We start from the raw sequence: 17,231 nt of genomic DNA on the forward strand, positions 1-17,231 counted from the left end.
ATTTTTTTTAAAATTTTATAGTTAATAAATCCCATACATAAAAAACCATTTTAAAAGCTGAACTAATATATTAAAATAAAAATGTCATAATACAAATATTATGTCACTTGTCACATTTAAATTTTAGTAAAGGCTCTAATTATTAAAAAAAAAAAACATAAATTTACTCATTAAAAACCATCAATTTATAAGTTAATTGTTCCACTAAATTATAAATTATCAAATATATGTATGTATATATGAATGTATGAATCTCTTACAAAACAAAAGGAACATTCAGAGTCATCTACGTTTATCCTCCTAAGCGATACTATTTACTTCACCACAGCTTCAATTTTCCGACTGTCCGAAGTATCTTCCTGAAATGGTGGCTAGAATATTGAGCATTATCACCTCGTTGTCGAGCTCCGACTTCTCGGCCCGCAAACTGGCACATTTCCGAAGCAGACTCCTGAAAGAAGCACAAGTATCTGCATCCAGAGGAGTATCAACTGCTGCACTTAATGCAAACAGCCAAAGACAGTCCGTCCTCGACAGTGTTGTTTGTGTTTCTAACGAGTTTATACGTTTCCTCAACGAAGAAACCCGAAACACTGAGTTCATCTTTGAAATTGCTGATAAAGATGGATAGTTGTTGCCACTGTTTTCCTTTGAAGAAGTGCTGGCATTTGGTTCCTCGGGTGGCTGCGAGTCGATGTCATTGGCAGGCAAGATAACGCTCGGCTGATCGATCGAGTCTGGACTCACAGAATCGATCTTTTCATGGAAGATGAAATCAGACTGCATAAGTCCCTCGGGGCACGACAGAACCTGACACGACAACAGGAAACGGGGTCCAGAAATTCATATAAGCAGTACAATTTCTTGATGATGGGCATTCATGGGCAATTTCTTTTGAAACATTGATAAGGGTAAGATGTAAATACCTGACGCAGCTTAGAAAAATCAGCAAGAAATGCATCCTCCCACTCTTTTGAAGGCAGTAAATTCTGGGGGCAATTGGCAATGGCAGGAATCACTGGCATATAAACACTTCGCTCTTTCTTAAAATTACTTCTATCAACTTTAGCCACCGCCACATTTGGAATATGGGATGCTTCCCACCTAACAAGGTTTAGATTGATAAACATTTTAGAGTAATCATGCCTCTTACTGACTAGAATCAAAGAGTTAGTAGAAATGTTCGGCCCACACACATAACCAAATATAGCAAGAATAGACGGTAGTCTCGTGAGATTAGTCGAAGTGGCCACAAGCTAGTTTGGACACTTGCGAATATGAAAAGACAATACGAAATAATCACACACGTAACAAGGACTAACAGCTTGGTGGGATCATCCATGAATGGGGAAATGGAAGAAAGACGAGAACCTCTCCCCGACTTGCCTTTCCTAATCTATTTCAGCGACCCACCCGACTTGTATCTTCCCTCCTAACAAGAACCTCGAGTCGAATTCTCTCTGCTCACTTCTCATTCAATCCAACTAGCCACGCAATTATCAAACCAACTCGGAAGTTGGTGTTTACAGCTACCAGACTCTTCATCAAATAATTTTTTTTACTTCGTTTTTTAACACACATGAAGGACAAGAAATACACAGGAATACTATAGAAAACTTCATTTTCATATATAAACATCCTCACACCTTCAGAGAAAAATGATCTCTACCACCTTAATCAACTATATCATTTTTGATGATTCAAAGATATAATAATGTTTTCAAAGGCAAGCCCATAGGGCCCATATTAGTTTTTCTCAAGAAATACGAAATTTATTACCCAAAAACCTATATATATATATATATATATTTTTTATACAAGAAACCAACAGAATATATTCAAGAGAAAGGAAAGGAAAGACAGCCTAACAGCTGAAGAAGAAAGAACCCCACCTTTAGCTACGTACAAAAGGCCTTCCAATCATTAAGAATCAAAGAGAAAGGGTAGTTACAAGAGAATTTGCTAAGCTATGATACCACCACGAAGCATTCCCTTTGGGCTATCCCTTTTGGATCCAAGCCCACCTTGTAATGACCCAGGCCCACCGCTAGCAGATATTGTCCTTTTTGGGCTTTCCCTTTTGGACTTCCCCTCAAGGCTTTAAAACGCGTCTGCTAAGGAAAGGTTTCTACACCCTTATAAAGGGTGTTTCGTTCTCCTCCCCAACCAATGTGGGACTCTCACAATCCACCCTTCTTCGGGGCCCAGCGTCCTTGCTGGCACTTGTTCCTTTCTCCAATCGATGTGGGACCACTACCAAATCCACCCCCCTTCAGAGCCCAGCATCCTTACTGGCACACCGCCTCATGTCTACCCCCCTTCGGAGAACAACCTCCTCGCTGGCACATAGTTCAGTGTCTGGCTCGATACCATTTGTAATAACCTAGGCCCACGCTAGCAGATATTGTCCTCTTTGGGTTTTCCCTTTCGAGCTTCTCCTAAAGGCTTTAAAATGTGTCTGCTAGGGAAAGGTTTTCACACCCTTATAAAGGGTGTTCCGTTCTCCTCTCCAACCAATGTGGGACTCTCACAATTAAACGGTACACAATCCCAAAAGCCTATATCTTTAAACAATCTCTTAAAAAAATTCCTCCATGTCCTTCATTTTTTATTATCTCATTAGTTTCTAAACACTATATCTTCCTCGCATTTCAAAATAAAACGTGGGGAGAAAGAAACGCAAATGAGTTACATAAATCATTAGCAAGATGCAAGTAATAACATTGACATGTAAAAACATACCTGACACGTCTAAGATATTCTAATCCATCTTCTGGAGGTCCTGAATCAAAATTGGGCTCTCCCTCCACCAGAAAGGCAGGTCTCTGTATACTGTTGTAGTATTTATCATCTTCACTATCTTCACTGACACTAAGACAGCAAGAGGGTTTCGGGAATTCAACATTCGTAATTTCATTATCACCTTCCATGTCCTCTATCTCAGCATCCAAGCTTTCTGAACAGCCATCCCCTGTTAAGTCGCCACAAAACGTTAGTAATCTTATGAACATATTTAAACATCATGTTCCACCCCAGAAATAATTTGTATGGTTTTGATTTCAGTTTAAATAAACAGAGAAAACAAAGTCATACACACAAACAAGTAAAAAAGAAAAGGTTGAATTACTTTCATATCATTCAGTACCATACTGATGAGTTTGTATCATGTACAAAAGAATGTGACTGTAATCATTTCTAGACAAAAAAGAAAAGAAATTTCATGTAATCTATATATTAGTACAAACAAGAACACCTATTACACAAACAAGTTGATTTTGATGCACATAAGGTCTTTAGTTCGATTGATTTAGGCCATTCTTCAATGCACAAAAATATTCATATGATTCCATCTTCCCCTTGCAGCAACAACACCTGTGCACAAGAGAAATTGAAACCATCAAAATGACACAATCAAAACCAAAACCCATAACTATAATTATGAAGCTCAGTTGATTCAAGCTTATAATAAATTATCTTCTGGAAATATGGGAAAGTCAAAATGGGTTTATGAGATTTTTTTTTGGCAATATCCAATCGAGAGCATTTGTATTCAAGGAATTAACTCAAAAACTGGTAATGCAAACAATTTGGTGTTCAAAATTTTCAATTTGAACACCAAAAATTCCTCAACTCAAAACAATTTGAACAATTTGGTGTTCAAATTCCTCAAGAAACTAGAAAGTACTTCACAAAATCAACGAAAAAAAGAAAAAGAATGGCACAATTTGCAGGCGAATAAGTTATAAAAATAATTTATTCATAGGCATTCATAGGCACCTTGCAAACATTAACCATATTTTAGCATCATAAGCAACCTTTCATAACCAGACTTCATAAGCAAAAGATCATTTAGCAGGCAAATAGTCAGACAATTTACTTTCTAAAGCCTTGGTAACAGTCAGCCCATCAGAAGCAAACTTCATAAGCAAAACAAATAGAAATACTTACTTATAAATGAAGAGGCTTCTTCTCCCTTCTCGAAATGCTGCCTAGGACCAGAGGTGGAGCCTGTCTTCATTGGGTAATTAGAGCTTGTTAAGCTACTGTATTCCCTTGCCACAACGGGCATAAGTTCCTTGCATATAGCTTCCCACAATCTACTCTGTTCTGAAACATTTACAAACCTCAGTGCTTCCATATCCTTCCTTGAGTACACTATCTTACTTCCTTCAGCATTTTTCTTATCAAGTTCATTCACATTCCCCAGATTCCAATGCACCTCTGAGATCTTCGCTTCCCTCGCCCTCCTCCTCGATCTTCTAGCCTTTTTCCCCACTCTTTCGGGTTCATGGGATTTGCTCACATTGATCTGCATTGACCTTGTTGGACAACTTATGTCAATTTCTTCTCCATTTCCAATTTTGGAAACATGAACCGGTTCAACTAATGCAGTTTCGTCTATTACTTCAATCTTCAATGAATTTCCGAGAGATAAATGGCTTTGTCTAAGAACGTTCGTGTTCTCGGAATCATTTTGCTGACCAGAAATCTTCTCCTCATCAACAAGCATCGTTTTGCCGCAATTATCCTTTTCTAGATGAATCTCTTCTCCAGGAACCAACATGGCTTCAAGTTCTTCCAATAGTAATTTCTTTTTCATCTCCAGAATGCTCTCAGTATCAGCTTCTTTCCTCAACAATTCCTCGGTTCGCTCAAAGGCTTCTTTGCTGTCGGCTTCCATAGCAGTAGAAAACTGAACTTCTTGAACAATTTCTTTCTTCGCACAATCTTGATTTCCATCAAAACTCGGAACCCTAATTGTTACGAAATCTTTCGCTTCTACTTCATCCATCGCAACTTCTTGATTCCCATCTTCCACGGCACCTATCATTTCAAAATCATGGACCGCATCCACCTTGAAAGATTCTTCTCCGAGCTCCACATCAAGAATCCGAGTCTCGTCCACCAGACTTCCCATGTTTCCTCCATTTTCAGAAGACTCAGAAATCCAATCGCAGACGACCATCTTTTCAACAGAAGTTTCTGCGTTCTCTTCTGGAGAAGCAGAACTCGAACTGTTCATCCTAACTTCACACTGCAGGCTTGGATTCGAGACGATCAAAGGAAACTTCATCTCGTGCGGATGAAAAGGAGATCGTGCGTGGTCCTCAGAGGCAGAGAATTTTCGACTGAACCCATCACCATCGCCGGAACTTAACCCATTCGCCATTGCTGGAAGAAAGCACAAGGGCTTTAGGGGCGCCACCGAGAGTAAATGAAAAAAAAAATGGGGTTTAACGCATATATATATATATAGCGGATTTTTCAATTTTTGCTATCCATTTATTTATTTATTTATTTATTAAACATGTCTATTTTAATTATTTTATTTTTAGCTTTTATTCATTTTATCATTTATTTTTCAAAATATTAATGTAAAAAAAAAGTATAATGCTTTAAATTATGCAAACTATATAATAAATTTTATAATCATATTTCAAGAAATTATTAATTAAAAAATATTAATGTAAAAATTGTTAGTACTGCATTTTAAAAATATTATTAAAAAATTTAGAGATAATCGATGAGACGGAGATAGAAAGTTTCCATCCATTTAATTTAATTTTTTAATTTTATGAATATTTCTTAAATATATTACTAAGAATTACTAAGAATTAGGGTATTTTTAAAAAAAATTAAAAAGTTAAAAAAAAAAATATTTGTATTAATTTAATGTAATAAAGAAGAAAGTAAAAGAAAAGGTGTGCACCGTCGCCTCCGCGTTTGCTTCTCTGTCATCCGCTCATTGCGTTTGCTCCGAACGAGTACCGAAAAGCCAAAAGTGAAGGAAGACCCAACGAAACCAAACCCGAACCCACCACTCCTCCTCCAATTCCACCCTGTCTTTTCCTTTATTCTTCCCCTTTTTCTTCCCAGAGCCCAGGAGAGGCTCTAACCAGAAGGTAATCCCCTTCCTCTAAACTCGCCTCTCCATCTCTTCTTCTTTTATCGCCTTGCTTTTCCCTTTTATTACCATTTCTCTCTCTTTTTTCTATTTCGCTTTTGATTTTTCTCTTACAGCCTTCTTTTATTTGTTGGGTTGTGAGTGATTTGTTCGTTTTCTTTTCCTTTCTGTTTCTGGGATTTGATTTGGTTTCTGAGCTAGCAATCTGTATCTGGGTTTGTGTTTTTGTGTTTTGTTTCTTTGATTTGGTCATGGACGGTCGAGATCATCATCGTTTTGGTTTAGTGGTAAGGATTGTTGGAATTTCTCTTCCATTTGATTGCCTTCATTACATGCAATGTCTCATATTTCCATTTGTATGCTTATCTTCTATGATCTCTTTGTAATATAAGTTCCAGAAAAGGTATTAAAGTTCTTTTTAAATTGATTGTGGGAGGGGATATTTTGCCATTTTCATGTTTCCTTTTGTCTTTTTCATGTCGTTTTTTAAGAATTTATGTTTCAATATGACATAAACCGAAGGTTGTCTATGGACTTGTCTGTTCTTTTACTATGCCTGAAAGTTGGGTTGTTCAAGAAGGATGTGATCACATTATAGGGTGGAATTGAAAGATATGAGGATCAATGAATCCTTAAATTCTTCGTAGTATATTTCAACCATTATCTTGTGGAACGTTTGCCCTTTTGTCATTTTTCATGAAAAAATTCATTTTCTCCTTTGAGTCATTTCTTGCAATATTGTTGTGAGATCCCACGTCAATTGGGAAAGATAACGAAGCAAGATGTGGAAACCTCTTCCTAGCAGACACGTTTTAAAAAACCTTAGGAGAAGGTCAAAGAGGACAATATCTGCTAGCGGTGGGCTTGGATTGTTACAAATTGTATCAGAGACAGACATCAAGCGATGTGCCAGCGAGAAGGCTGAGCCTTGAAGGGGGGTGACACGAGGCAGTGTGCCAGCGAGAAGGCTGAGCCTTGAAGGGGGGTGACACGAGGCAGTGTGCTAGCAAGGACGTTGGCCCCAAAAGGGGGTAAATTTGGGGGTTTCCACATTGATTGGAGAAGGGAACGAGTGCCAGCGAGGACGCTGGCCCTGAAGGGGGTGGATTGTGAGATCCCACGTTGGTTGGGGAGGAGAACGAAACATCTTTTATAAAGGTGTGAAAACCTCTCCCTAGCAAACGTGTTTTAAAAACCTTGAGGGGAAGCCCAAAAGGGAAAGTCCAAAGAGGACAATATCTACTAGCGGTGGGCTTGAACTGTTACAATTGTATTAGAGGCAAACATCGGACGATGTGCCAGCGAGAAGGCTGAGCCCGGAAGGAGGTGATACGAGGCGGTGTGCCCCAAAAGGGGGTGGATTGAGGGGTCCCACATTGATTGGAGAAGGGAACGAGTGTCAGCGAGGACACTGGATCTCAAAGGGGGGTGGATTGTGAGATCTCACATCGGTTGGGGAGGAGAATGAAGCATCCTTTATAAAGGTGTGGAAACCTCTTCCTAGCATACGAGTTTTAAAAACCTTGAGGGGAAGCCCAAAAGGGAAACCCAAAGAGGACAATATCTGTTAGCGGTGGGCTTGGACTCTTACAATTTCCTTTATATTTGAATAAAGAGCAAAAGGATCTTTCATAGATCATTGCTGCTTGTGTTTTCCTATTAATCCGTTTCCTATCGTTTAAAGCAATAGAATAATTTTGTAGAGCGTTTGGTTACCGTGCAGGCGCATGCCCCTCCTCCTGGTTACTTCATACGTTTGAACAATACTGGATCAAAAGACGATTTATATCTAAGTAAAAGGGATAGAATGCGCAGGTGGCTTTGTTGTGCTTGTCAAGTTGAAGAACCCTACCCATCAGCGGAAAGTGAGCACCTAAAAAGCCCAGGAAGTTATGGAGATGGTGGTAATAGTCTAATCTATTTACTCTGAAGCCTGTTAGATATCAATTTCCTCCATATGTTAAGCATAGTTATCATTAGTTTGTTCTTGTTCGAGACGACTCTTGATTTAATAGCTATAGCCTCGTTTATGATTCGTCTACTACGTGATTTAAATACGTCTTATGCATTTTATGCCTTTTAGGTCACCAAAAGGTCTCAAAAGAGCCAGCTTCTCACAAATCTGAAGCACCAAAAGCTCCACCTCCCATAGATGTTCCAGCGTTGTCTCTGGAAGAATTGAAAGAAAAGACTGACAACTTCGGGTCCAAGGCATTGATTGGTGAAGGGTCTTACGGTCGAGTTTATTATGCTAGATTAAGCGATGGGAAAACTGTGGCAGTAAAGAAGCTGGATGTTTCCTCCGAGCCTGACTCGAGTGTCGACTTTTTGACTCAGGTTTGTTTACAATATCGATATAAATAGATTTAGCACGGTACAACTCTATCTTATCTTGTATACATTATTCAGGTTTCTACAGTCTCAAGGTTGAAACATGAAAATTTTGTTGAGTTGCACGGATACTGCGTTGAAGGAAATCTCCGTGTTCTTGCATATGAGTTTGCAACTATGGGTTCTCTACATGACGTATTGCACGGTATGCCACGACATTAAGTTCAATCATTTGGTTGAGTTTTCATGTAGGCCAGACAATTTCACGAGTTGTTGTGTGCTCTACACAGGTAGAAAGGGAGTGCAAGGGGCACAGCCTGGTCCAGTGCTCGATTGGATGCAACGTGTGAGAATCGCTGTCGATGCAGCTAGAGGATTGGAGTACTTGCATGAGAAGGTTCAACCTTCTATCATACATAGAGATGTTAGATCCAGCAATGTGCTTCTTTTTGAAGAGTACAAAACAAAGATTGCAGACTTTAACCTTTCTAACCAAGCTCCGGACATGGCTGCACGACTTCATTCTACTCGAGTTTTAGGAACTTTTGGCTACCATGCTCCAGAGTAATGTTTCCGAAATCTCATTCGTTCGTATGGTTCCTTACTTGTAGCTATTGTTGATTGAGAAAGTATTTCTCTTTCACAGGTATGCTATGACAGGACAATTGACACAAAAGAGCGATGTCTACAGCTTTGGAGTCGTTCTACTCGAGCTTTTGACTGGGAGGAAACCCGTTGATCACACCATGCCTCGCGGGCAGCAGAGTCTTGTTACTTGGGTGAGTAAACGAGCATGCTTTCCATTTCGTTTACGGTTAGTTAAATTTCACAACTCTAAAATGACTGTTCCTTATTGTTTAAGGCTACTCCAAGGCTAAGTGAAGACAAAGTTAAACAATGTGTTGATCCAAAGCTGAAGGGTGAATATCCACCTAAAGGAGTCGCCAAGGTACACATCGTTACGTCGTTTCACAAAGTTTAACTAACGAGATACGATTGTGACATCGACTTGGTTTTACGGTTATTGCAGCTGGCTGCAGTGGCAGCACTGTGTGTGCAATATGAAGCCGAGTTCAGGCCGAACATGAGCATTGTCGTCAAGGCTCTCCAGCCGCTTCTAAAGCCACCTACGGCTATGCCTGCATCGTCTCCTGAACCTTGAAGTAAATTGATATCGATTTTCTTCCTCACTGTTGATATATGTCAGCCTACATTGCAAAGTTTGGTTTCATGGTGATCATAAAGAATTCATATATTCATTATTTGTTCCAATTATTATTGTTGTTTTCCCTTGAAGATCCTCGAGTCATGTTTAGCCCTCAGTTCTAAATGTTTTTCCATTTCGTTTTTGGAGTATGAGACTGTGGGAGTGGATGCTATGGGGGAAACACTACGTATGATTATTATTTACTTTCCCCCTCGCTCTTTTGATATCAATGGATATGGGTTGGTCTTTTCAGCTGTCATGTTTACTGCTGTTCTTTTTTGTGCTCTTGATTTAATTACCTATCTCGAGTTTCGACTCGCCCTTTCCAATGCCTTCCCTATAGATGAAATGCTTGCTAAATCGAGTTTGTAAACAATTTAGTTCGTTGCCAAAATGGATGGGGAAAGCTAGTATGGGTTGCAGGTGGAGGTAAAGTCGCTGACTCGATGACAAAAAAACTCGATTATTTTGATACAGACGAGGTTGGGTAATGGAATAGTACCTATCTCGAGTTTCGACTTGCCCCTTCCAATGCCTTCCCTATAGATGAACTACCCCTCGCCGAGTCATACGAAGTTTTGGGTTGATGATCATAGTAAAAATCTAGAGAGTTTTCCGTTCATTGTAGTTGACGATACAAACATGCTCACTAAATCGAGGAACTCGATGTAAACTAGTTAGTTGCCAAAATGAATGGGGAAAGCTAAGTATGGGTTGCAGGTGGAGGTAAGGTCGTGACTCGATGACAAAAAAACTCGATTATTTTGATACAGACGAGGTTGAGTAATGGAATAGTACCTATCTCGAGTTTGACTTGCCCTTTCCAATGCCTTCCCTATAGATGAACTGCCCCTTGCCGAGTCATACGAAGTTTTGGGTTGATGATCATTGTAAAAATCTTAGTGTTCTCTATTCATAGTAGTTGACGATACAGACATGCTCGCTAAATCAAGGAACTCGATGCAAACAATTTAGTTAGTTGCCAAAATGGATGGGGAAAGGTAAAGTCGCTGACTCGATGACAAAAAAACTCGATTATTTTGACGCAGACGAGGTCGGGTAATGGAAATTATCAACTTGAACTGTACAATTCTGAAACTAAGACTACTGTTAATGCAGATTTGAGCAAAGAAGTCTTAACCTTTGAGGTTTATTTCAAAGAGCCTCCGAATCTCAAAATAACGCACACGGTGTTCTAAGAACTTATGGCATCTCTCAATCCATCCCTTCATGGCTTCGTAGTTTTTTACGACGAGATCGTGGGAACAAGAGTTGCTGAATCTGCTTCTCTGCTGCAACTTCAGATGTTGCCTACAATGACGGTATAGAAAATGGATAACGTTAACAGGACGTTCAAACCAGAAATTTTCTTATAGACCGAGAAGGGTCGATCGCTCACCCGGGTTTTAAAGGGAAATCGAAAAGTCCGTACTTCTGTTCCGAAACATACCCTCACATCGATGCCAAGACTATCGACTCCGAGCAGAATAGCATCCTGAAAAGCACATATCACAAACTATCATAGCTGCATCGAGGTCACGTAGGCCTATACCGACATTAAATAAACGATATCCGATGCCCACTAGAGCAGGTAAAAGTAATTTGGAGGAAATAGGTTCAAGCTAGGGTGATCGCCTACTCGGGATTTTATATCATATTCTTTTGTAACCAAATGTGGTAGGTCAACAGTTGTCTTGTGAGATTGGTCAGATGCACATAAGTTGACTCGAACACTCGTAGAACAAAATCATAAAGGTAATAATGACACGACCCCTTTGGATGTTCCTTCACCCCACTTACCTTCCATCCCAGGAAGCAACACACCTAGTCTCTTTCTTAGATGGTTCGAACTTACATACTAATGAACGAGTCGTCGTATAATCAACACGGTAATAAGAAAACGAACTGTTGCAAAAGATCATAACAAACATAACGAACAAAAATTACCTCAACACGAAGACCCCTCTTTTTGCAAAAAGCTTTAAGGGCGATATTGCACCTAAAACCCTTCTCACTAAAACGCTCGACAATTTCCGCAGTAGAGTGCATAAGAATATCGGGTTCGGCACGTTGAAAATCTTGCAAACCAATTTCAGACTGCAAAAGTTCATTAAAAAATAGTATGATTTCACTATTCAACCGGATAAATAGGCAATGCGTTCATTCTCGTGATTCTAATATTACTGATACTACTGCAGACCGAATAGATATTCATCAATGAGACCCGAAAGGGAAATCGTTATATACATACCTGAACTCCGTACACCGAGAAGAGCTCAATTCTCATTATCTCCAGCCTGTAGAGGGTGGATCTTCGGCTGCTTCCATCGCTTTCGGGCTCGAAGCTCAAGGTTTCACCTTCCAAACCGGAGGTTAAAGATGAGATGATTAGGAAAAACTTCATCAACAATAAGATAATAATGTTTAGAAGCTAAATCGTGGAATTTATACTTCAACACGAAGTAATGAATCAACGACTGCTCTATTCATACCAAGGGAAAAAATAAGATCTCACATCGGTTGGAGAGGGGAGTGAAACATTCCTTTATAAGAGTGTGGAAATTTCTCCCCAGCGAGAACGCTGGCCCCCAAGGGGGTGAGATCCCACATCGGTCGGAGAGGGGAATGAAACCTTTTTTATAAGGGTGTGGAAATCTCTCCCTAGCAAACACGTTTTAAAACTGTGAGACTGACGACAATACGTAACGGGCCAAAACGGACAATATCTGTTAGCGGTGGGCTTGGGCTGTTGCAAATGGTATTAGAGCCCGACACCGGGCGGTGTGCCAACAAAGACGTTAGACCTTCAAAGGGGTGGATTATGAGATCCCACATCGGTTGGAGAGGGGAACGAAACATTCTTTATAAGAGTGTAGAAATCGCTCCCTTCGGGGCCTAACGTCCTCGATAGGGAGAGGTTTCCACACCCTTATAAGAAATGTTTCGTTCCCCTCTCCAACCAACGTGGGATCTCACGTGACAATCATAAAAAGTAATTACTTAAGCTGAATAGGGTTACCTTTCCATTGTGTATTGTAGCCTTCACTCTCTTCAAAGTAAAATAGTCTTCTTATATAAGATTCTTCATCAGCATATACAGGTCTGAGACATCCCAACATGGAAACTCCATTCGAAGGATGCTTCATCTCTCTCTCATATTTCATATAGATAGCCTATACGTAACAGACTTGATTAACGTTTCGTAATTCAAATGAACGTATTATAAACAATAGTTGCTAGTAGCAGGATGGGACGTTAAGAAGAGATTTAAAAGTTAAAAACGAAGCTGTAACGGCCCAAGCCCACCGCTAGCAGATATTGTCCTCTTTGAGCTTTCCCTTCAAGATTTTTAAATGGTATCAGAGCCAGACACCGGGTGATGTGCCAGCAAGGAGGCTGAGCCCCGAAAGGGGTGGACACAAGGCGGTGTGCCAACAAGGACGTTGGGTCCCAAAGAGGGTGTTTGGGGGTCCCACATTGATTGGAGAAGGGAACGAGTGCCAGCGAGGACGTTGAGCCCCCAAGAGTGGTGAGTCGTGAGATCCCACGTCGATTGGGGAGGAAAACGAAACATTCTTTACAAGGGTGTGGAAACCTCTCTCTAGCAGACCATTTTAAAAACCTTGAGTGGAAGCACGAAAGGGAAAGCCCAAAGAGGATAATATCTACTAACAGTGGGCCTAGGCTGTTACAAATGGTATCAAAGCCAGTCAGGCGGTGTGCTAGCAAAGACGCTAAACCCCGAAGGGAGTGGACACCAAGCAGTGTGTCAGCAAGGACGCTGAGCCTCAAAGGGGGGTGGACACCAGGCGGTGTGCCAACAATGACGCTGAGCCCCGAAAGGGGTGGACACCAGGCGGTGTGCCAACAATGACACTAAGCCCCGAAGGGAGGTGGACACCGAGCAGTGTGCCAACGAGGACGCTGGGCCCTAAAGGGGATGAATTGTGAGATTCCACATCAGTTGGGGAGGAGAACGAAACATTATTTATAAGGGTATGAAAACCTCTCCCTAGCAGACCCGTTTCAAAACTTTGAGAGGAAGCTTAAAAGGAAAGTCTAAAGAGAACAATATCTACTAGCGGTGGACTTGGACCGTTACAGAAGCTATTTACAACAATTTAGTTATATCGTACAAGCTATAACAATAACAAGGAGCTGGTGGAAATCACCTTATTCATACACTTGGCAAAATATAGTGGATGAACCAAGCTAGCCACATCAGGAACTCCCCAATCAACAGGGAATTCAGCCAAATCAGTTTCCACAGCCTACAAGGCCAATAGACATGCAGCTAAAAAGAAAACCAGAAACTTTGAACTCAACCAACACAACTAGCTATTTACCTCAATATAGTCATAATCGAAAGGAACGATATCACCATTTCCGCTATCTCCCGCTTTATAATCTCGAATTATCCTCCTACTTTCATACATTTTCACGTCCATTCCAATCAAAACGTTCTGCGAGTGAAGAACTCGTATAAACACCATAATCACTCGACCGTATTTGGTTAAGATCTTTACTTCGAGATTACAAAAAAGCAATGCATAATAACGGAACGTCTAGATCTAATCTGAACATGTAGATCCTTACCACAGGATTTGGTGCTGCACGATCTTCTAACATGTTCACATCGTCGAAAACTTCGAAAAACAAATCTGAACAGAACAAAACATCGAGCTAGAATATGAACATCCACACAAAAACAACAAATCATTAACAAGAGAAAGTCAATAAAAACCTCCATAATCGTCAAGAACGTATTGAAACTCGTCCCATGATACGTGTTCATGTGGTTCATTGTGAACAGTTCCAGGAAATAGTACCAAAGCGTTGCTATTTACCTAATAGAGAGGAAAATGAATTTTCGTTAACCGAAAAAAACATAATCGAGGAAACACGAGGTCTATGAACCCAACCTCCACAGTCGTCCGGGCTAATTCTGCAGCAGTGAGTTCAGTATTTCGTGCTCTTTTACGAACTTTTAGATCTTCAAGAGGATGATAGCCTTTGTTAGTCAAAGAACTTGATGAATCTGGAACTGAATCAGGGTAATCAGCAGCAACTGAAACTTTTGACAAGCAATGATCACGACCCTTAGACAACCAATGTAAGTCTGTTGATCCAAATATTGGATTTCTGCCACTAAAAATTACCAAAGAACCAAGAAGATCTATCATAAACGAGCTACAATACAAACAGATTGACAAGGAGCTACAATAGATCATAACCTTCTAATATCGTAAACTCACCGAACATCGAAAGAAGATCTGTTCCAACTGCTCGTGAATGCATGCGACGTCGAGCAACAAGCCCCTTCTGTATGATATTAGAAAAGGTGAGGAACAAAACTCAAAACAAAAGTAACGAAATAAAGGATTCGAATTGAGTATTCTAGTGCCCAAGCCCAAGCCCAAGCCCACCGCTAGGTTTTTAAAACGTGTCTGCTAGGGAGAGGTTTCCACACCCTTGTAAAGAATGTTTTGTTCTTTCTCCTCATCCAATGTGGGATCTCACAATCTATCTCCCTTCGGTGTCAAGCATCCTTGTTGGCACTCATTTCTCTCTCCAATCGATGTGGGATCTCACAATCCACCCCCTTCGGAGCCAAGCGTCCTTCGCTAGCACACCGTCTGGTGTCCACCCACTTTAGGGCTCAACGTTCTTACTGGCACACCACCTGGTGTCCACTCCCCTTCGTCCTCGTTGGCACACTGCCCAGAACCTGGCTCTGATACCAACTGTAACGGTTCAAGCCCACCGCTAGCAAATATTGTCCTCTTTAGGCTTTCCCTTTCAAGCTTCCCCTCAAGGTTTTTAAAAAACGTCTGCTAAGGAGAGGTTTCCACACCCTTATAAAGAATGTTTCATTCTCCTCCCCAATTGATGTGGGATCTCACAATCCGTTGCTAGGGAGAGGTTTCCACACCCTTACAAAGAATGCTTCGTTCTCCTCCCCAATCAATCTTCAGGGCACAGCATCCTCACTCGCACTTGTTCCTTTCTTCAATCAATGTAGAATCTCACAATTCACCCCTTTTGAGACCCAGCGTCCTCGCTGGCACACCGCTCAATGTCCACCCTCTTCGGGGTTCAACGTCATCACTGGCGCACCGCCTGGTGTCCACCCCTCTTCGAGGCTCAGTATCCTCACTAGCACACTACCTAGTGACTAACTCTAATACCATTTGTAACAACCCAAGCCCACCACTAGTAGATAAGGTCTTCTTTAGGCTTTCCCTTTCGAGCTTCCCCTCAAAGTTTTTAAAACGCGTCTGCTAGGGAGAGGTTTCCACACCCTTATAAACAATGTTTCGTTCTCCTCCCCACTCCCCAACCAATGTAGGATCTCACATCTAGTTTCTGTTTAGGTTGTGAGACCTCGTATACAAGACTAAGAGTTCTATTTCTTTTGAATTTTAGTCTCGGTACAATCTCTAGTGAATATAGCAAAATGCTCGAACCAAAAACGAAAAGAAAGCCAACACATAGGAAACCCATTGAAAAAGGGCCAAAAAAAATGGCTTGTTAACAAAAGGTAAATACCCAAGTAGACCAAGCAAGAGCTTCTAAAGATCAGAAAGCCTAAACCTTTTGCACTACAATGACAAACAGATGAAACCCCACTTCAATTAAAACGAACCCATCACTAAATCCGCAAGTGGGTATCCAAAAAACTACTTGAAAATCAACGATCGATAGCCCTCGCTTAGAACAAATGTCCAGACAATCAATTCATCAAGAAAAAACGAAACGGGCATGTAACAAATTCATAGTTCATCACAATCAATGATACCAAATGCAAAGAACACAAAGAGAGGCGAATGATAGCGGTTACCGAAGGCAAGTGAAGAAGCTACAGCGATTGCCATGAGAGACAGAGATCAAAGTCGACGCAAGCTGAGATGGGTATTAGTCTCTACGTATAGTTCGAAGTATGAAATAGCCATCGAGATTCGCAGAAGATCTTCAAACGTGTTCAGAAATTTCTGATTTTTTTACTCAGAGATCTCAGCTGAAAAAGCATAGAAAATAACAAATGGGTCTATCAATTTTGTTTTTTTACACCTATAAAACACTGGAGTGAAGAAGTGAAGAGACAAGACACCCCATGTTTTTTATTCCAACAAGGAACACAATTTTGTGAGAAGACAAAAGTTTTGTGTGAAATATTGAAATATGAATGTGTGGGCAATAAAAGTGAAAAAGACATAAGATGGATATCACATGTTTGTATCTTCAACATAGTACACAAAGGTTATCCCAACACATATAAGCCAAAAAGTGTTCTTTTCTTTTGAGTTCACAAAGAGGATTTAGAGAGGTTTAATGTCATAAAAAATTTAGTTATATTAATGTAATTAACATCCATTTTTGTAAATCAAATAAATTGTTCTAATTTTGATCAATTTGACATTCCAAACGACCCTTATGTTAGCCTTTTCAATTGAACGAAAAAATTTGACATGGTGACGAGTTGTAAAAAATTACGCGATGAACAAAAAATTGTAGGAGAAAAAAAGAACTTTTGAAACATTTTTTTTTTATTGAATAAATGGGTCAAGTTTTAAAATGTTTTGTGTCCAATGATGTACTTTTCCATTGATTCGTGTGGATTCTTTCTTGTGTAATGGTCTTAAATTTTAGCCTTATGAATTTTTAAGTTTATAACCATCTTTAAGCGATATCTTGAAAAGAAAAAACAAAAAAACGAGCTTTTTTTTTATCCCACATCAATTGGGAGGAGAACAATCATTATTAGAGTGTGAAAACCTCCCTAAGTGT

At 40.2% G+C, this 17,231-nt stretch overlaps 3 protein-coding genes across 5 annotated transcripts; 1 reads left to right on the plus strand and 2 right to left on the minus strand.

Moving 5' to 3' along the window:
• Positions 1-162: 162 nt before the first annotated feature.
• LOC111800622 (uncharacterized) lies at positions 163-5,223 on the minus strand. The gene is made up of 4 exons (XM_023684401.2): positions 3,949-5,223; positions 2,743-2,971; positions 927-1,104; positions 163-810 (listed from the first exon to the last, which is right to left on the minus strand). Exons 1-4 carry the CDS (start codon positions 5,168-5,170, stop codon positions 331-333), a joined length of 2,109 nt encoding a protein of 702 aa, XP_023540169.2. The 5' UTR covers positions 5,171-5,223; the 3' UTR covers positions 163-330.
• Positions 5,224-5,707: 484 nt separating this feature from the next.
• On the plus strand, positions 5,708-9,702 carry LOC111801193 (protein CYTOSOLIC ABA RECEPTOR KINASE 5). 2 transcript variants are annotated; one of them, XM_023685199.2, is made up of 8 exons: positions 5,708-5,903; positions 7,629-7,809; positions 7,989-8,242; positions 8,315-8,441; positions 8,527-8,800; positions 8,883-9,015; positions 9,099-9,185; positions 9,267-9,702. In XM_023685199.2, exons 2-8 carry the CDS (start codon positions 7,713-7,715, stop codon positions 9,396-9,398), a joined length of 1,104 nt encoding a protein of 367 aa, XP_023540967.2. In that variant the 5' UTR covers positions 5,708-5,903; positions 7,629-7,712; the 3' UTR covers positions 9,399-9,702. The 2 variants fall into 2 exon arrangements, with proteins under 2 accessions (XP_023540967.2, XP_023540966.2); XM_023685198.2 differs by lacking the exon at positions 5,708-5,903 and adding an exon at positions 5,910-6,192.
• A 756-nt stretch (positions 9,703-10,458) lies between these two features.
• On the minus strand, positions 10,459-16,535 carry LOC111799570 (uncharacterized protein At3g49140). Of its 2 annotated transcripts, XM_023682943.2 has the most exons (12): positions 16,285-16,532; positions 14,699-14,765; positions 14,366-14,591; positions 14,188-14,290; positions 14,040-14,104; positions 13,790-13,906; positions 13,616-13,714; positions 12,463-12,616; positions 11,695-11,801; positions 11,391-11,540; positions 10,843-10,938; positions 10,459-10,754 (listed from the first exon to the last, which is right to left on the minus strand). In XM_023682943.2, the coding sequence occupies exons 1-12, from the start codon at positions 16,316-16,318 to the stop codon at positions 10,659-10,661; spliced, it is 1,314 nt and encodes a 437-aa protein (XP_023538711.2). In that variant the 5' UTR covers positions 16,319-16,532; the 3' UTR covers positions 10,459-10,658. The 2 variants fall into 2 exon arrangements, with proteins under 2 accessions (XP_023538711.2, XP_086982260.1); XM_087126134.1 differs by lacking the exon at positions 13,616-13,714 and having other exon boundaries at positions 16,285-16,535.
• Positions 16,536-17,231: the final 696 nt, after the last annotated feature.

The sequence above is a fragment of the Cucurbita pepo genome, chromosome 8 (assembly GCF_057944985.1).
Source record: "Cucurbita pepo subsp. pepo isolate OVF chromosome 8, ASM5794498v1, whole genome shotgun sequence".
NCBI lineage: Eukaryota > Viridiplantae > Streptophyta > Magnoliopsida > Cucurbitales > Cucurbitaceae > Cucurbita > Cucurbita pepo.